This window comes from Natator depressus, chromosome 10, assembly GCF_965152275.1.
Source record: "Natator depressus isolate rNatDep1 chromosome 10, rNatDep2.hap1, whole genome shotgun sequence".
Lineage (NCBI taxonomy): Eukaryota > Metazoa > Chordata > Testudines > Cheloniidae > Natator > Natator depressus.
This window is the reverse complement of record NC_134243.1, coordinates 32,545,303-32,565,404: the sequence shown is the minus strand read 5'-3', so window position 1 is coordinate 32,565,404 and position 20,102 is coordinate 32,545,303. Positions and strand designations below refer to the sequence as shown.

Below are 20,102 nucleotides of genomic sequence, written 5' to 3'. Positions count from 1 at the left end.
TCGGGCTCAAATCTTTGTTGGGGCCTCCAGGAGTTATTGTAATTCCAATAATTAATACATGCTTACTTATTCAGTAAGATAAGGGGAAGAAACCAGGCTTCCTCCAATGGGGAAAACCCCACAAACTTATCTGAACCTACGTCCAACCTTTGGAGTGCCAAGGAAGCACTTAATTAGCCAAATGCATCATACACTCAGGGGCTTCCACATTCTGGCCATCTAAAGGCTGACTTGATGATTTAGCAGGATCCTGAGGGCTGCTTTGTATTTATATAAAACGGAGCAGACTGCAGCTATTTTACCTCTTTAATCTGAAGGTGTAACCTAGAGACTAAACATTCCAGCATGCAGTGGGTCATCAGGACCACACAACCTGCTTTGATTCCCTATCAGTCAGATGGGAGGGTACAAGTTTTGATGTACAGGTTCTACCTGTTTTGGCCTCTATGCACTTAAGTATTGTTGTATTAATTTAGATGTGGTTAACATGACCCAGTCACTGTCCAGCATTAAATAGTATTAAATTAGGTTCCTCTCTGGCCTAGTCTGGTCAGAACATCTCGGGATTGAGATGACAAAGGCCCAGGGTCCCAGGAGATAGTGGGGCTGGCACCATGATGGTGAAGCTTGCTCAAGTAGCCAATTTTTTTCTTCCCCCAAATCTTTCTTTAAAGACCCACAAAGGGCCTGTCCCCTAATTGTTCCACTGATTAGGCCTAGTCTTTGACACCTCTATTTTGTTTCATTGATTTTCTGATTCCGTGCTTGTTTACCAGGCATGATCTTAATACAGTCTTTGAATTACATCATTAGGCCTTTTCGTTTAGAGTAATTCAGTCTACCCCCCCTTTCCCCTGCCTTTCATATCTTTTCTCATCGACACTCACTTCCTCCAGTTGAACTCACAATTAAGGTAAATTTTGTAGGCCCAATTATCCCAACAGCACCCATCTACCATGTTGAGCATGCTGGGTTGTACCATCTACACAAGTTAAATGCAAACTATTTGAGCCTCCTCTCCAAGCTTCACACCAAGCATCAGGATGCTTCTGTCATAGTCTTGCCCTATTTATTTGATGTGTTCTTCCATGTCATATTGAATCCCTACCTGACGCTTTCTCCTGTTGGCTGGAGTGTGAGAGCACAGAGGAGCACAAGTTATGATTTCTTACATTCCCAGTTCAGTTCTACCAAAAGTAGTTCTCTTCCTCCCCTTCTCCCCCCTGCCAAACCGCCCCCGCCCTCCCCCCCCAAAAACCCTGGAATAAAACTATCCAAGTACTCTCTTGCCTTGTTCAAGCTGTGATAGCTGGGTTCAGAACATAGGGGACACAGGTCCCAGCAAATAGTGCTGTAGTTCTCCTTAACTTTTGTTTTAGACTAAAACTCCCTCACCCTCCAAGTTGGGAGGGGCTCTCTGCCAGCAGACAGAATCAAGGGGAATGATGAAGCTCAGCACTCTGTTTGGGGGTGGGATGCAGGGCAGGGGGGAACCGAAAATGTGTTCACAGGGAGTAAAGGGAGCAGAGTGACGCTCACAGGAATGTCTGAGGAGAGAATGGATTGGGAAAGGGGTTTTTCAGTCCAGAGTCTAAAGGGAAAGGAACAGCAGGAGAGCCTGGTGGCCTCAACCCTTCTACAATACTCAAGGCTGTTTTGAGTTGCTAATACACTTCACTGAGACCTCCCAACTTTTCCTCTAGGCACTTGGGAGAGGGCTGGGAACACTGCTGGTGAAAGCAGTATTCTCATCTGTGTGGAGTAGAATCCCACCCTGCCCTGTCTTACCTGGGACTCTGACTTTTTTTATTCCTGTAACAGTAGCTCCCAGAATATGCTTGGTGCTGTGCAGGCATTTCACCTTCAGTGAAACCCTGTAAAATGAACAAGAAAGATCTCTTGAATCTCTCACTTGCAAACAGGGCAGAGTTCCAGGCTGTAACATTTCCATGGCCCGGCCAGCTCTGGAGAAATCAGTTTTAAATAGGGCTGTAAATGGAGCTGACCCCTCCAAACTGACATTTGCCCTCCTTGGGAGTAAACAGGAGTAGAGAGACCATGAATCTCATTGCGTATGTGGATTTCACGTGATGCACTAGAGAACAATTAGTGCTGTTTATGACAGTCAGATGTTGGCGCTTCTCCAATGTTTGTTTTTCAGGGGCCTGTAGGCACAGATAGTCCCCAGTAGGCATTTCAAGATTTTTGTTTTTTAGGACTGCTCTGTATGTAAACATAATGGGGGGAAGAAGAGCCAAGGTCCCCATATAATAACTCTGTGGACTAACCGTGTGGGATGTGCCCTCTTGCTGGTGATCCCTGCTTGATGTATCTACGGTTATTTCCCCTCCTTCATGACTCTCACGGAAGGGTGGAAGATGGGATTTCTTCACAACCTCTAGGATTTAAGGATCCATTCGTTCCAGTACAAGAGGGCCAGCACCCTGTCCCTCCAGTTTCACAGGGCTCACTGAAAGTTCTGCTACCTTTGTTGCTGGCGGGAGTGCTGTGTCATGTAAAGTCCACACAAACCACAAGATTCACCTGCAACCTAGACACCTGTTTCAGGTGCCAGCATGTAAAGGGCTCATCCTGTTTTACAGTGCTGCATGAAACTGTTCTGTTTAATGAGTAACATTGCTGGAGCAAGCTGCACAGTAGCATTTCAACAGAGAAGTCATGTTGTTAGCCTCAGAGTACTTGGAGTTGCACACTTCATTTACTAAATATTGAACTAAAAATAAATCCTAGTACTCTGTTCAAGGGTTTAGTTCTAGTCTGAAAAGTTTATTTAAATGGCCCCGCTTGCCTAGTGCATCAGAACTAGAAGAGAGAATTTAATTCTCATTAGCCTTGCAGAGTAAGCCTGCCCTGGGGGAGTGAGCTAGAGCAGTGGTTCTCAACCAGGGGCCTGGGCTGCCACCAAGCAGGGCCAGCGTTAGACTTGCTGGGGCCCAGAGCAGAAAGCCAAAGCCCTACTGCATGGGGCTGGGGCCCTGAGCCCCACCACCCAGGGCTGAATCCGAAGACTGAGCAACTTAGCTTTGTGGGCCCCTTGTGGCATGGGGCCCGGGCAGTTGTGCTGCTTGCTACCCCCTAGCCCTGGCCTTGGCTTTTATATGCAGAAAACCAGTTGTTGTGGCCCAGGTGAGCCATGGAATTTTTATAGCATGTTGAGAGGGCCTCAGCAAAAAGGTTGAGAACCCCTGAGCTCGAGTATACTGGTTTGGTTCTTCACCAAAATTCCTAATTCAGCTGACATATTAAAGGTAGGAGCCCAGCTTTAACACTCAAGCCTCAGACTGAGTTTGCAGGGCTGGTAGCTAGGAAAAGAAGCAAAGACTTTCAAAAGTGACTGGGGGGGGAGGCAGGGGGTGTCCAACTTTTGAGAAAATGGGTGATCAGCATGTTCTGAAGACCCAGACCCCTTTAAAATGTCAAGTTGGGCACCCAAATTACCAGTCCCTTCTGAAGACCTTGGCCAGCAGCTCTTGTTAGCTGAGCTAATTTGATCTGGAAACTGAGACTAAATGTGAGATGACACTTCAGCTTCAAACTGCACTTAAGTGAAATTACCAGAATGGCTGTGAAGTGCTGTTTGCTCTTGGTGACTCTCATTGAATCTTCATTTTCCCTTGCAGGTATTTGATGAATTGGACAAAATTGGTGCATTGTTAACGGAAGAAGCCCAGGATGGAGGGCTCCCAGTGCATGATGGAAAAGGAGACCTGCGCAAGTGCCCATACTATGCCACAAAACTAGGTAGGTTTTCTTTTATTACAAGTACCCCAGAAATGCAGATTAATGTAATATTGCTAACAGTGCTTTCTGCCCTTCCCTGCAGGCAAGGGGGACTCAGGCTGCCCTTATCACGTTGCCATGGCCATGCTGAAGCAGCCCACCATACAGTTTGTCCTTGCAGCTTGCATTGCCTTGGCTGCAGGTGTTGCAGCCTGGTATGTGATGTGATGGATGGACACTAGATGGAGTTACCTCATGGTGACACAAGCAGATGGACACACACTTTTTGGGACTGCTCCTCTGCTGTTGGTGGAGTTTTTAAATGCAAGATTTAAGTAAACAATAAACCAGAATCTGCAGTGAATGCCTAGGACTGTTTGCATACCAATAACCCAAATACTGCATGGTACCACACCTAGTAATCTATATAATTACCCAGCAGGGTTCTGAGCTAGTAACTTAATGCAGGAATTGTAGTCTAGCTCCACAACTGCCACTTGAAGCCAAAATCTATAGTGACCTGGTGCGGGTCTTAAATCAGGGGATGGCTTTAGCCAGCTATTGTCAAATGATCAGCTCTTCATATCCCTGAGCAGGCTAGGGTTTGATAGTGTGGTTTGCCCCTTCCAATGTCATATGGCTCCTCACATGCTGATCAAGCATGTAGTTTGTGACACTGGGACAGAGCATTCAGAGCTGGCTCAATCAGGAATTGCACTTTGTCCTTCCCAAGGAGAAGGTGGGGGGGGGGGGGAATTCAAACTGCTCCAAAAACAGCTCAGTTGCCCCAAAGGCAGAATAACTTGCTGCTCATGCTGCAAGGACCCTAGGCTCAAAACCAGTTTTATAAATTAGGGTCCTTTTTTGCCCTGGCATGTAACAATTGCCGAGCGAATAACTTTGTATGGGCTGGGGGAGCAAGTCCTTGTATATATTAAAGTTAACGGTTAACTTTTTCATGTAACTTAATTGTGATAAAGCCTTTGACCCAATAAAGTTTATACTCTGTCTTCGTAAGGGAGTTTTTCTTCATGCAGAGAGGTGGAAGAGGAGAGGTCCAGTCCCTGAGAACTTCATTGCAAACTGGCCTTTACAGTCAGTTCATCTCTGCAAGGATGGATGCAAGGTTGCACAGGGAGCATGTATTCACAGCATGGAATTCATTTGGAGGCTTAATTTGGCACTGGTAATTACTATGTGCAGTGTTGTGAAACCTTGACTTTCCACTCACTCCTTTCAAATGGATCTCCAACTGGCATTCTTCTGGGCACTCTGGACAGACTAGCTTTGGTTTTTGCCTCCAAAATTATTCAGTTTATTAGAGCAACCTCAAGAGGTGGAATTGCTTACCTATACCATAGCTGCATGTAAAACCTTGTGATATTCTTTCCTATCTGAGACTCTCAAAGGAAGTAGTTTGCCTTCTGCTCCTTATGTCCAACAGACACTTGGTTGCTCAAAAGTGAGGGCTGCTTTTGTCACAAAGGAACAGATCTTCCCCCTCAGACTGTCTAATCATCATGGAAACCAGATTCTAGTGTGTGACAGTGAATTGAATTGCACTGTAGATGTTATTGCAGGAGCCCTGTCCAAGGGCTGGGTAGGGTTTTGGAGAGATCTTCTAGCATGTGAATTGTATCTGGTTAACTAAGGAAACCAAGCTTTCCTCATGCTGCACAGGATGCAGATGAATATAATTTTTTCTTTCCCCAGTAGCTTTCATATGCAATTTTCTGTCTTTGTTAGTCAGAGAGAGCTGGGATTGCTTGATGTATTATCTTCTGAAACCATGGGCCACAGGAGGCTCAGGTCTCCTAGACTTTCACAGCAGGGGTTTGTGCTATTGGAAAGGGTATGCCACTGTACCTTTACACCAAGCCCACAGTGGGCAACCTGAATGCCTTTGGAGGAGTGGTGTCCCACTGCAGCCAGAGGTCTGATTCCAGAGGAGCTCTTCCCACCCCTGTTGAGAGGGGAAAGAGTAGTGGGCAGAACACAGAGAGCCTATGCCCAGGGGAAGCAGTACTCTCCCCTGCTGACAAAACACTATTAATCAGTAGCAGCACAAAGCCTTGCCTCCTAGTGTGTGGGGTGGGCTGGGAGATGCCATGCTGTAGGCAAAGCAACTGCCCCTTGCTGAGTGGACTGGACCTAGAGCCTGTGTGAAAGTGTGGGGCTTTTCTGCACAGGCTAATAAATCTTGCTGTCTATGGGGACAAAGCAGCTAGGGGGCTGACAAGGTGGGTTAATGCTTACTGCCTTTGCTGTAAGCTGCTTGCCTGCATTTCAGAATCCAGCCACCAGGGGTGGCTGCACAACCCCATCAAGTCCTTGTGGAAACTGCCTCTTCTTTAAGGGCCACACTCATTTGCTGGGAGTGCTGATGGCTAGATTCCCTGAGGGGAGCTAATTTTTACTCTCCAGGCTAATCAGTTCCTTTAAAACAAGGCAGAGGTGTGGGGGTAACCTGTAGCCATACCTCTACAGGAGGGCAACAGTGTACCCCCATTTAAGCACAAACATCTATATTTGTCCCAAATGATGTGAGCAGCAGCTGTACCCCCTGATGCTTAAATCTCCCCTCCAACAGCTGTGGAACCCCCACCTCCAGGCCCAGCCCTGTACAATTACTGGTGAGGCAAAAGTGGCTGCTTGTATTTTTTTTGTTGTCAGTCTCCTAGTGCTCAATTGCTGCTGGGAGGTATTTGCCCAGGACCATGGCAGAAGATTGAAGGGCTGGGTATATTACCATTCATCAATGCAGTTTGTATACATTGGGGACTCCACTCACAGGTGGAAACTTTCTTCCCATAGGCTGCTGCAGGAGGGTTGGGAGCATCAGTGAACTGAAGCTCAAAAAGCAAAGGGTGGTGAGTTAGCGTTCAGTTTTTAAAATGACCCCTCATAACGATCACCAGAAGTGATCATTGATCTTATCCCTCAAAACTGATATCAAAAAAGCTCTCCTTCCCAGCCTGCTTGCATGGGCTCTAGTCTCACCTGGAAAGTTTCCTACCCTCTCTCCCCCCACCCCCAGAGTTCTGGTGAAAGCCACTTTGACCTTTTCATGTTTTTAACTTTTCCTCCCACTTCAGTGCAGGAAGGGGTCCAATTAGCACATACAACTATTATTGATGCCCTAGAGGGAAGTTTGTTGTTTTAGCCCCAGACCGTACTGCAACCTTCTCCAATGCCAGTGTGCCTCAGGCATGACCTGGCAAGGCAGAAATTTTCAGTCCTTAGTCTCCAACCAAGAAAGGAGCCACATTGTGCTGGCTGTAACCATAGAAATCTCTGCCAAGACCTGGGCTGAACCACTATCTGGGCAATGCTGCCCTGGGCCAGCCTTGTGGGCCACGTACCTCAGCGTGGAAAGACTGTCTCACTACCATTTCCTTGAGACATCCAAATCTCAGAGAGCTTAAAGAAGAGCAGTACAGTGAAATCAGGCTGTCTTTTATTTATATACAAACATTATGTAAAAGCGCCAACAGTTTGCTTTTTAAGTACAGAATAATTCACTCCTGACATCAAACAAAGCTGACACCTGACCCACAAGCCGAAGGAGTTCATTTTAAGACTTCCAGTTGGTTTAAAATGTTTACTTGCATTGGAGTAGTTTAAAGTCAGGGCCATGCTTTGGGCTGTTTCTGTCTAACCAATCAGCTTAAAGAACAAAATCAACCATTTCACATCCATGACCTGGAAGGCTAGAGCCCCCACGTGCATCCATCTGGCCTAGTTTAATGAGGGGAGTGACAGACAAAGAGCAGATCTTCACTGTGTTTTGATGGCATGCACTCAAGAGACACAAACCAGAAAGGATTACATCAGCTGGAATAAACTAAAATACAGAGCCACTGAAAAATGGAGATTCAGCAAAGGCTCCCTGAATAGCCTTGGGCTCAGCATCCCAATAACATCAGCTAGTTTTAACCCTCCAAAATCTACATTTCTTCTTCCTAGTATAAAAAAGGAACCAGAACAGAACCCCGTGCATAGACTAATTCGTACCATACCCATTAGTGATGGACCTCTGGGCAGTGACTCTTCATTTTCATGCAAAAACTGATTGGGCTTGAAGGGTAGAGGATTCACATTTCTGGTAAGTTAGTTACAACCTGGTGGCCATTTAAATAATAATAATATATAGTTAAATTAAAATAAAAACAAGCCCCCCTACAGTGCTGCACTGAGTTATCTACCCACTTGGATGCACTGCCATATTAGTGGGGAGTAATGAAACGTTGGGCCCTAGGTAGCACAGTGAAAAAGTGCATTGAGGGAGATTCACCAGTTTTTCTATCCCCCAAACATAGACATTGAACAGAACAAAATAAGAACAAGGCATACACTGCAAACCTACACACCTAGGAAGAGAGCAGCGTAATACTGTCATAGCCAGAAATGGCTAGAGTCATCCACCTTCCCTTTCATTGCACTACATGGGTTCGATAGGTCTTTCAGTAAGGGGCAGGAGAGAGGCTGACTGCATCGGCTAGAGCTGAGGGTGATGAAGGCAGATGAGTGTGGGGACTCCTCAGGCTTCCCCACCTCTTACTCTGACAGGGGAGTGCTCTTGACTGGAGACTCCCGACTGGCTGATGGATTTGGGTCAGATATTCAGTGAGGTCACCAAGCCCATTGCACTTGTGATTGGCTACCGATGTGAACCCAGGTCTCTGGTGATAAAGGCTAATGGCTACACCAGAGTCCCAGGTGAAAGCTTATTAGAAAGTCAAGGCAAAGGAAAGGCAGATGCACACATGGTTTCTATTATTTCACACTAGACAGACAGCTCCAGCTAGTCCATGGGGGAGCTTGGAGCACAGAGGGCCTGAATCTCCTGAATTCCACTGAATGAATGGGAACAAGATAAGGCCCATTCTTCTAGCTCTCTTCTCATGCTCATTGTTCACTAGATTTGGGGGTGGGGTGGGTGGGGGAGCAGGGAAAAGACTGCTACTTAATGCTGAGTTCCAGAGAGAACCAACCCTCACCGCCTCCCACAGGCTGAGCTTTCACATCCCTTGGCATATAGTAGGGTCTACAGCACCTAAAGGGTAAAAGTGGCTTCATGATTCCAGCAGACTCACAGCAGGAGCTACTGCTCCATTCCCCCTCCCTGGCTCTGTAAGGAAAGTTTCTCAAGACAACTGAGGATGGGGATTTCTAGTAGCTGCCAATTTCCATACAGAATTGGTGGGTTAATGCCTGCACCCGCACTGCAAATAAAGGCCTGTCTCTTCATCTGTGCCTCAAATGGTGGTAGATGCCTTCCGTAACCCAATGCCTCTGAGCTGCTGTGTGTAATCACCCTGGGGCTACAGGAGCCATTACACCCATGGAAGAGCCAGACCTAGGGACCGACACCTGAAGCTCCAAGATCCCAAAGCACTTCAAAAGGAACAGAACCGCACCCCTGGCCACCTGCAAACTAAACAGAGCTGCTGCTTCCCCATCTCCTTCAGTGCAAGGCAGAGCTGGCTGGGCTCCAAGGCAGGAAACAAACATTAGCTTTACTCAGCTGCATGGCACAGCCAGATGTAAAAGCACAACATACAGAACTAAACAAACACTGGCCCTAAAATAAACCTTCCCTTTCACACCACGTAGTCCAAGGACGACGGCCCATCTTTGTCCAGCAACATGCACCCCCTTGCTGCTAGCCTACAGACAAAGCAGAGAAACTGAGTGAGTGTAGGTGTCTAAAGAAAGCAAACAGTCAGAAGCACTGCATTTCCTGGGGATGGACGGATGTGCTTGCTTTGAATTTGTGGTTTGTAGAGAACTGCAACACTCAACTAAACAACTACAGGATCCGTCTGCTTTAAAAAGAGACCGAGCTGGTGAGCACAAGAGCACCCCACAGTCCTGTGGGAGCAGACGTATTCATAGCTTCTAGAGAAATAAGCGAGCTGCCATCATGGAATGGAAGGAAAGCGCCCCCCTATTGCAATGGCTCAGTCTATCACTAACTGGGCAAGAGTCCATTGGAATGGCCGTCCCTGCATGCTGCCTGTTGAAGGATGTCTGCCTTACGTCACTGTCTCCTTTAACAGTGGCTACCAACAGTGACTGATGGGGGGGATGCAGGAAAGTGAGGTAGGACAAACCAACAGAGGTGGCTCTGACGGGCAGACATAATCCGGGAAGGAAAAGTCTTCTGTGCAGTCTGATGCCTCATTTGCAATCCTAGTTTAAGCCCTCTGCAAACAGCTGTAAGGATGAGAACGAGACGGGACGGCTGGAACGGCAAGGTGAGCGTTGCAGCTATTCAATCTCATAGCCTAGCCCAGCTACCTGTCAGAGCTCACATCTATACACCAGCTCTAGCTGTTTGCGGCGTGGGCCTACAGCTTCCTTGTCAGTGTGTGAGTACCGTCGCTCTACTACAGCATTCGAAGCTCTTTAAAATGGAAGGGGAAATAAACACACACTACCAACGAAGAGCTAAGCAAAGGAGCATTCGGCACGTGTAGATCGGCGTGGAGGAGGGGCTGACGTCATTCCAGCAGGTGTGGCTCCCAGGGGTGCTGTTAGCACATGCGCTTGTACGTGTAGATGTAGGCTTTGCAGTTGGGACAAGTGTGGGTCACATCCTTGAAGTCGTCTATTAGACATGGAATGAAGCAGCAGCCCAGATCACATCTGGAAAAAGAGGGAGAGATCAAAGCCAAGTGAGCAGGGGCAGGGCATGGCAAGCTCCGTTGGGGCCTCCACTCTGCCCCTCACAGCCTGGCCGACTAACTACACACACACACTGCTGCCACCCCAGACACCCAGTGAAACCTGCTCCCACTGAACTCTGGGGGCTTCCCTAGTAAGCCCTAACATGCCTTTGGAACCCGGTACAGACGCCCCCCTCCCAGCAGGCTGAGAAGAGCAAAGCCTTTTAAGGGTCCATATTTAAAGAACACAGCAAAACACCTGATTTAACATCATTCGCTGCTGGATGGACGCTCACAATTGGGAGCGTAGGGACGCCCAGCCGGAAATTCTCCTTCCAGCTAAAAAAACCAGTCCCATCGCTCTGCAGAGAGATGCTCCCCACGAAAGGAGCTCTCCTGACACCACGGTGAGTGCAGTGGGGGCAGCTTCCTGCTAGCACCAGAGCTGTACTAGGGAGTGGCCAGAGCCCACCAGCAACTGGCCTCAAGCCCAGCTAAGATGGAAGGGACAGGCACAGGGTCACCAGGCAAGGCAAAGGGCCGGTGCAGAGCCACACATGGACTATCACACACACACAGCAGCTTGGGACCCGCATGACACCTCACTACCTACTGGCCCAATTTCCTCCTCTGCCAGCAGCAGGCGAGAGGGGCTTCAAGGCCCAGTCCTGTGGGGGGCTCTGTAGGGGATAAAGCCAGCTGGACGAGTAGCCAGTTAACAGAGAGGAGAAGTCAGTGCTGCTTGGGCAAGTCCACTGCTTGCTCCTTTAGCTCATCCCTCCCCAATCAGTCAGTGACCCGAGTGGAAGGCACCGGAGAACAGCACAGTTCTTCGTCCTCCCGGCACATACCCGACAAAGCAGCAGAAGAAGCCGAGGAGGAAGTTCATGAGCCCTATCTCATGTGTGATCGCGGTGGTGATGGCCTGCTGGCAGTGAGGACACACCGTCTGCACGGGGCTGCCCTGGAATATTTCCCCTTGCAGCACGGTGACCGTGGTTGCAGCCCCCGATGGTACAATGACAGTTGCTGTGTGGCCACCAGGAGAGGGGTAATGTCCCGCAGCCGGGTAATAGCCCATGGGAGGGTGAGGTCCTGGGGGTGGACAATAACCTGCCAGTGATAAAAACACACACAGTGAGAGGCCTTAGCACATTAACAAGCGATCCCTATTCCACGTTTCTGAGCAGCGGGACTATGTTAGCATCCAGCTGCTCAGTGCTCCCCAGCTGGCTAGCTCTGTGGGCTCAGCAATGACAGTTAGTACACTGATTATGGCAATGCCTAGGGCCAGCCAGGATCGGGGCCCCACTGAGCTGGTACTATACGAGTCGTAGGCACATCGTACCCCAGCGAGTGCAACTGAGGACACTGCAGCCCTGTAACTGCTAACCCAGCACATGGCTCTGTGGAGTGTGGGCACTGTGGAGAGAGGAACCAGGCAGAGTCAGTTGCAGATTACCACCAACACCTCTCCAGAAAGGTAGGTTGCAGGGGCCCGGGAGCTGAGGCTCCTACCTTGGCTCTAGGAGAACGCCAGACCCCTAATGAACATCTCCTCTGCCCACAGCACAGAACCCAGCACTTAAGCTCTGGGAGCTCCTGAGAGTACACAGCAGCCACTGTGTTTGCCTGCCTGGTCCTGACAGTAACTGGCACTGGGTCACGTGACACAAGATCCTATCCTGCTATGCCACAGAGAGCAGCGACTGTGTATCCCCTAGCAGGACAGCTGGCATGGCGAGAAGCCCAGGCTGCTGTGGAGAGCAGGCAATAGTCCAGTCAGATTTCTGGACTCCCTTCACTGCACCAAGACAAAGCGTCTGGAAGGAGCACGCATTCGTCGGAGCTCCCGCCGAAAGCCATTCTCCGCATTACCCAGCCCCTCGAATACTCACCATGGGGCATGTAGGGCACAGAGCCATCTGCAGAAACGGGAGGGGGGATGTAGCCCGGCTGCAGGGGTGGCTCGTACGGGGGTGGCCCAAAATCTGAAGGGGGCACAGGCATCCCATAGGGCTGGACTCCAGCAGTGGAGACTCTGTCTGAAAGGAAAGGTGGAAGGCATAAAGGATTAGCTGGACTGGAAGGAAGTCACTGGGGAGAGTGGAGGGGAGAGGCAGCGAGTGGCCAAGCACAGCTGAGCCGAGGCGTTCTAAGCCAGGCTGCAGTGGCAGCCAGGCCCCCAGCATATAGAGTGCAACATTAAGGTGGGCCTGGCAGAGACCAACCTGGTGGAGATCAACTTAATGTTGCAATGAGGGCCACATCCACAACCAGGCACTGCCAATGGGAAGAATCCAGCAAAACTGGAAACCCTGTGCTGTGCTAGAGGGAATCAGGAAGTGTCTCTCAGCCAAGCAAGCTCTGCCAAAGAGACCCCAACATCTCCCCTTCCCAACTCAGGTACTTTAACACGCACCGTGTTCAGGGAGCAACTCATCTGCAGTGACCATACTTCAGCAGGGGGCGCTCCTCCCTCCCAGCCAGTACTGGAAGCCCCCCACACGGGCAAAAAGGTGCCTAGAGCAGATCCCTGAGCACCGGGATTAAAGGCCCAAACTGTGGAAGAGGCATTAGCTGGAGACCAGCTGTATTTTGCTTGGGCACTGGCCTAACAGCCCCCTGCAGTTCCAGCCAACGTCTATAGCTCTGTGCCTCACTCCCTGCTCTGCTTGGGGGGCTGGGAACCATCTGAGCCATGGCTGATGTGAGTTCTCTTACAGAACACTATGGACTCTTCGGGAAGATAGTTATGAACTACAGTCATTCAGTCCGGCCAGCTGGGGGAGCAGCCACGATGAGAGGGGGATGGGCAGGACCATTTGGGAGCTGAACTGGCCTGCCAGTACACTCTTAACGACTGACGTCCAACTCGCCTGTATCTCCCCTCTGGCTGCAGCTGTGCCAGACAGGCAGGTTTCAGTCCCAGTCCTCGTTTGGGATCTCCACATCCGAGATGGATGTGAACTGGGGTTTGTGGAGTTCCAGTATATATGCATCCACCCCAGGGGTGCACAGCAGGCCTCCACCAGCAGCTTGGCTCCTTTTGCTCTGAGAGAACTAGGATTTTAGACCTGCCATAGCCACCCTGCCTCAGACTAACGTGCTGTGTGCTGCATTGCGTCAGCCATGCCTGCAGAGACATACCAGTGCTGGGTGTCTCAAGGGCCTCCTTAGGAACCTGGAGAGCACCTGATCCATGCCCCAATATAGTCAGGTACTTGCTGCTCAAACCAAGCTGCAGAGTTACTGGGAAACACAGCTCTCCCCCTCGCTCAACATAGGGGCAGTGCCAGGGCATGGGCTGATACTCAAAGTGCAGTAAAATCCCCCCCAAAGCCGATTCACATCATTGCATTAAGGAGCTAAGAAATCCCACCCGGTTGCTACTAGCCGTTGTTCTGATTTTTTGGGAGGTACAAAGAATGCTGAGCAGCCACCCTGACTCCAGTGATCCTGGGGCCAAGCGTCTTCGAAAAGGAATTCTGGGAGACTTGCGAGCAGCCAAACACTATCCCTTTAAAGTAAAGGGCTTCTGGCATGCTGGGATTAATGCCCTCCTATCAGACAAAGGGTGCAGGCAAGTGCACAGCCAGATGTGCTTCCTCAGATCCATCTTTTCAGCAGAAACAATGGGACCCATTTGGGGCCCACCAAACCTCAAGTGGCCAGGAGAGCAGTGGAAAAGAAATATAAAATGAACAATTCTCTGTCTGCTTCAGCTTGTGAGGGGTCCTGTGGCTACAGAAACGTTTCACAAACCCCAAGGAACCATGCTGCATACTCAGTTATACAGCACCATGCAGCGGTGGCAGGATTTTGGGCAGGACATGGGTGTGAGGGGAGAAAAAGGGAGGATCCAGGCACCCCCAAGGAGGGGAGCAGCTGGTACTGAGAGAAGCAGAAGGGGAGACGGCCCAGTGGGAGAGCTCAGGGACTTTGTTTTAGCCATGCTGGGTCTAAGGTGGCAGCGAGCCATTCAAGATGGGACAGTGGAGAGACAGGCAGAGAAGCAAGACTGGACTGAAAACAAGAGGCAGATTTGTGAGGGGGGTACAGGGAGCCACAAGAGCTGGTGAGATCATCCAGGGCAGGAGGAGGAGTCAAGGATGGATCCCTGAGAGATACCAGCTGAGAGGCAGAGGGTGGAAAAAACACCCAAAGTTGGGGTCAGAACCCCCAGAAGAGCAGTTACTTGGAAGCCCAGAGAGACAAGGGACAGGCAGCAGGAGGGTGATCAACTGAGGCAGCAGCTGGCTCATGGAGCAAAAGCACAGGAGAGGAAGCGAGATTTGGTCAAGGGCCCTGGTGAGAGTGGTCTGCATGGGGCCAGAGGCAGGGGCTCCTCTACAGAGAGGAGTCAACCTGCTTCGACCAAGTCTGTCACTCCTTGGGCCAGCAAGGCAAGGACGAGAAATACACTGCTCAACTGGCCAACAGCTGAGTCACTGCCTGGAAGGTTCAGGAGAGAGAGGCAGGCCCTGCCATGCTGGGCTAGAGTCTGGCCTGCACAAAGAGTCACTTGGCTGGGTGACCAGACCCATTGGGGGTCGGGAGACCCTGGGATGGTTTTATTACAGCTTCTCCAAGCTACCCGCTGCATAGCTGCACCACAGACCTCTCCTTGTCTCCCTGTTAGGGAGTAAAGGGTCTGAAATCGAGGTGGAACAACGTGCTGACTTCACTGCTATAGCAGCTCTGCATCAACCCCAGCGCACCGCACCCAGCAGTGTGACTGTAAGGAGACCACCTGCCCCGGGGTTTCCCCTGCATCTGCCCTACTCCCATTGCCATTGGGACTGGATCGCAATGTAGATGGGATGCCCCATCCTCTGCAACTTACCTGACATGGTGGGTGGGCCATTCTTCTCTTCTATTAGCGGTGCAGAAGGTCCCCCTGGGTAGGGTGGGGGAGGGTCACTGGACATCACTTACAGCTGTCTACAAGGAAAAGAATTACAATACATACAAACTCATCACCCTTGGAAGTACAGAGGCATCCACACACCCCAGTACAGCTCAATGCAGGCAGAGAGGGAGAGCTTTAGGGTTACCGACAGGAACCAGATTTTTCCACAAGTGTCATTTTTGTGGGATCCTAAGCCAGCTCATCGACGGACACTCGCTCCAACCCTAACACCCTGGGCTGTGATCTTGTCCTCATATCTCCCAAGCTAAGCAGCTCAAGCTGGGGTCAGAACTCATGGGGAACCCATGGTGCTGCAGGCAGCACTGCTGCTGATTCAGTGACCCTCGGTCCTTGGAGCCAGTGCTAAAATTAACCCAGCTCAGTGTTCAAGGTGCTATGCTGGAAGAGCTGAGCTTGCAGAGGGGATGCATAATAGTAGACCTAACCACTGCGGCATTTTTCATGAAAGGGAAAATATTAACCCAAGTGTCTAAATTTGATTTTAAGTAACTACATTCCACCTCCCTATATTCTCCTGCTGTTTCAACTGGATACATTATCCTTCTTCCCGTCGTACTTAAAAAGGCTGTAGAGAGTTAAACAACAGCTGCAGGTCACTGATGCAATTCCTGCATATATTTCCTAAATGCTTTGGGATTATTCAGGATGGAAGCTGCTCTACAAAAAAGATCAGCAGCATCATTGTGGGATCAGGGGTAGAGGACGCACATCTGAAAAACATAGGCCCTGAACTCTGGATTCACACTTCATTAGGGTTAGAATCAAAGCTTTGTCTTATGTTAAAAAAGACACACCTAGGGGGCAAGAACAGGAAGAAAAAACCCATAAAGCACTGAAGGAAATTAAATATTAGTTCCTAGAACTGCCTAGTCAGCTTCTAACAGGCTTAGGAAAAGGATCATCTTTAGTTTCCAAATAGTTTTACCTTTCTTCTGCCTAGAGCTGGGCAAATCAGATGCCCTGACTGAGTCAAGAAAATGACAAAATTCTTGTCTAAATTATGCAGGTTGAAAGTCATGTTAATCAGATGAAGTTGTCTGCGGGGAAACACACACACTTTATCAAATGAGCAAAATGATTCCCCCACACCGCTTTCTGGGTGTGTCTATATGCAAAAGAACTTTGTATCTGCACAAATCTCCATTCAGGCCAGCGGTTGCCCCCTCCCTGTGTGAATCAGTAGGGAAGAAGCCTGCGTGGAAGATCAGGATCCAGAAAGTCCTGGGTGCTTTATTTTGTACTTACTGGGAACGGCTTCTTTTCTGGATGTGTTTATGACTAAGAAAGCCCCCAGCAATGGAACATGCTATCTAGAGCAACACTCCTCACAGAGACTGTGCATGTGCCAGTGGGGAACCAGAGCTCTCAGGCTCAAGACCTTCCTCAGAAGATTATAAACTCATCACAATTGGAGCCTACACTTTCTCTTTTCACTAGGAAGTTCAGTTCAGGTCATGCAGTGCCAGCTTTTCAGCAGCAGAGCAATGGACAAGAAGCCATGTTGGGTATCCATTCCTAAAGGATAGGTTTACACCACACTCCCATTTGGAGCCTGCTGCTGGGACGCAGCTGTCCACAGCTCATCCATGCTTCTAGCACAGTGTTTTACTTCAGAAATAAAACACATTTTCCCTTACACAGCACACACTGAGTATGGCTCTCAAAAGGTCTCAGGCTGGTGTCAAGCACACTGGCAGCACTAATCACCACTGGGTAACCATGTAGATTATAGATAGCACTTTGTTGGAGGGCAAGAGCTGGGACTTGCCCTGGGGCTAGACTGAGACTGTGTGATAACAACAGTATTAAACTTGGGGACCAAGCACTACCATATAGCCTTGTGTAGATCAGACACATTCCTACCAGTATTTCAAGACAGCTTTTCTACGTGGGTGAGGGATGCACTTGATATGGGAATCCATCTGGAAACTTCTCCCCCACCAGGATCTTTCCCTTGCTGCAGTCCGGACTACAGGGTCACTGGGAATGATCTGCTGAGCACCTCATGCTGGGGTAGGGCTCCTTAGTGGGAAGGGACAGGGAGAGGGAAAGGGGATGGGTATCAGTTTACCTATAGGGCACTCATTTAGCAAAGCTTTAGATAAAGAGATTAAGAGGGTGGTTTATACACAAGTTTATACAGTATTTCTTGCCCCTTGAGCAGTATTTCACAGTGATTGGCAAGGGATAAGAAACACTATTTCCCTTCCAAATAGAAGCACATAGCTATTTTGAAAAACAAGCTGCAGCACGCACAAGAGCTATCTATTCCCTGGTACTCCAGCCCCCAGGAACAGAGTATTTTTTAGGGTCACCATTAACCAGGGTTACTGGCTACTGGGGCAAACAGCACTGAAATGCAGCAGTAATTAAACAGCTCAGACTCTGCCAACGCAGAATTCATGGCATCACATCCCGTTCTAGGGGAATTTCATCCCCTTAGCAGAGTCCAGCACTAAGGACTGGGATTCCAGACTCCCATTGCAGTAGAGAAGGGGAAGAGTGACTTGGAGATGCCCAGAACTGGGATGTAATTTTTGCCTGCTCTTCTACCGCCTGTCTCTGAACTATGCGTCTTCCATGTAGCTACTAAGCAAGGCGCAGACAAGGCCTTGACATGAAAAATTAAACAAGGCAAGTACCTGAGTAAGGACAAATCTATACAACAAACACTCGCCTTTCTCAAGAAACTTCAAACATGCAGCAAGTCTCCTCTGTGAAGCATTATACCCATTTCACAGAAAGCTAAATTGAGGGAGGGAGGAGACTAACTTCCACCTGTTACAACTTATAGCTCCTTTTGCCTGTTTATTCTGCTCATATTTTTCCAATGACCTTCCCTGTTTCTTTTGTAATAGATCACTCAAAGCATAACCCAGTCAAGGATAATTTTGTAGGAAACTGCAGAAAAATCTTACCACATCATCACAATTCAATCATACATCACCCTCTTCTCTTCCAAACTTTTAATCATCCAGGAACCTTCTGATATCTCCAGGGGAGCAAGTGAATCCATCAAGGCCAGGAGTTCTCAAACTGGAGGTTGGGACCCCTCAGGGGGCTGCGAAATTATTACACGGGGGGTCGTGAGCTCTCAGCCTCCACCCCAAACCCCGCTTTGCCTCCAGCATTTATAATGGTGTTAAATATACAAAAAAGTGTTTTTTAATTTATAAGGGGGGGGGGTCACACTCAGAGGCTTGCTCTGTGAAAGGGGTCACCAGTACAAAAGTTTGAGATCCACTGATCAAGGCCCATATGTCTTCAGATGTCTCTATTTCTTTACTTAAGCCAGATCTACACTACAGACCTATATCAGAATAACTACATCACTCAGCGGTGTGAAAAATCCATACCCCTGAGTAACAGTTATACTGACCTAACCCCACATGTAGACAGTGCTACAGTGGCTCTCTCGTCAGCACAGTAGCGTCTTCACTAAAGCGCTACAGTGGCACAGCTGTACCAGTACACGAAGACAAGCCCTTAGATTTATGCTCTAGGGCACCCTTGACATAATTTCAAAATGCATCATAAGTGCAGCACTTGGGGAAAATCCACCACAAATCCCCCTCGAACAATTACAGTCTTCGCCAATCTCCATTTTCAAACGCCCGGGGGAAAGCAGTACTTATTTCAGAGTAGCTTAATCAATTTGCAGCATCTCTCTAGATCATCATTCTATCTGCGTGACCTGGAAAGACAGAAATTGGGTTTATGCCCATTTTAGCTTCATTGAAATAACAGGAATGTCAGGTCTGCTCTTCCCCATTTGTACTTGGAGTCTCCACGAGTGACTCACATATGGATTGAGAGCTCTCCCAGCACTGAACTGAAGAGGTATTAAATCCTTTAAGAGAGCTGTTTTGCCCCACAGAGTGTTTGAGTTAAATAAGTGATAAACAAAACCATTACATTTTAAACCCTAATCTTTTCACTAAAAAGTCACTCCCCCCTCTCAGTTGCTCAGGTATCACTTACTTTGGTACTTGTAATCTCAATTATCCTAATAGTTCACGACTCATCCAGATATTCTTCCAGGGTAGATAAGACCTATGTGTCTTATGTGAAAACCCAGGGAGAGGGGGAAAAAAAAAAACCCAGGAGGCCTTTTTTATAAATCATAAAGCAGAGAGAGAGAGAGCACAAACCCACATTTTGTGTTTGCCAGTCACCTTAAAGCCTCTATAGATTTTGGCAGGGTGGGGCAAGAGTTAAATACAGTAGATATCTTAAATCCTAACTCTCAGTCCAGAAATTACCCTGGCCACAAGCCTCTCTCCTGTTTCTAGGGCTAATACACTTTTTTTCAGTGTGTGAGACAAACTTCTGCTCACTGGAAATAGGGAATAAAGACCCTTAAGGAATAACCCATCTTTTAAATACTCAGAGGGACTGACCCTCCAAGCAACCATTAAAACACCAACTGCTCACCCCTCTCTGCCTGTGGCTGCTAAATTGCCATTTCGTCCAAATTGCAACAAGTCAGAATGCTGCACTACAACATGTAAGTCACTTTCATTCAGGATGTTAGGAGGGGAAGAGAATGGGGTCTCTCAGATGTGGCCTAGTGAAGAGCAGTGCTGACTGACGCATTCCCAAAGGAAGGCGTCCAGTCCCCCTGGGCTGGGCAGGCAGTGGCTGTACCAATCAGTTGCAGGGCTCATTTCTATATACAAAGTTTCACTGGCTTAACTCAAGGTGCAAGTATTTTAAACTGATACAGTTAAAGGGCTGCAAAAGGTATGTGGACACTA

At 48.7% G+C, this 20,102-nt stretch overlaps 2 protein-coding genes across 8 annotated transcripts in view; one reads left to right on the top strand and one right to left on the bottom strand.

The window, feature by feature from the left end:
- The window catches only part of HMOX2 (heme oxygenase 2), a 93,923-nt gene extending 89,172 nt beyond the window's left edge, over nucleotides 1-4,751 (top strand). For all 6 annotated transcript variants that reach the window (XM_074965675.1, XM_074965674.1, XM_074965673.1 and 3 more), the window contains 2 exons: nucleotides 3,642-3,762; nucleotides 3,845-4,751. In XM_074965675.1, coding sequence (XP_074821776.1) covers nucleotides 3,642-3,762; nucleotides 3,845-3,969 — 246 coding nt within the window. In that variant the 3' untranslated portion in view covers nucleotides 3,970-4,751. The remainder of the gene's footprint in view (nucleotides 1-3,641; nucleotides 3,763-3,844) is intronic.
- A 2,443-nt stretch (nucleotides 4,752-7,194) lies between these two features.
- Nucleotides 7,195-20,102, bottom strand: part of CDIP1 (cell death inducing p53 target 1) — a 35,374-nt gene continuing 22,466 nt past the window's right edge. The window contains exons 2-5 of one of the 2 annotated variants that reach the window (XM_074965664.1): nucleotides 15,259-15,356; nucleotides 12,311-12,457; nucleotides 11,264-11,525; nucleotides 7,195-10,392 (exon numbers count right to left, since the gene is read on the bottom strand). In XM_074965664.1, the coding sequence (XP_074821765.1) occupies nucleotides 10,281-10,392; nucleotides 11,264-11,525; nucleotides 12,311-12,457; nucleotides 15,259-15,343 (606 nt within the window). In that variant the 5' untranslated portion in view covers nucleotides 15,344-15,356 and the 3' untranslated portion in view covers nucleotides 7,195-10,280. Of the gene's footprint in view, nucleotides 10,393-11,263; nucleotides 11,526-12,310; nucleotides 12,458-15,258; nucleotides 15,357-20,102 lie in introns of those variants that run through there. The other variant, XM_074965666.1, reaches the window with a different exon arrangement.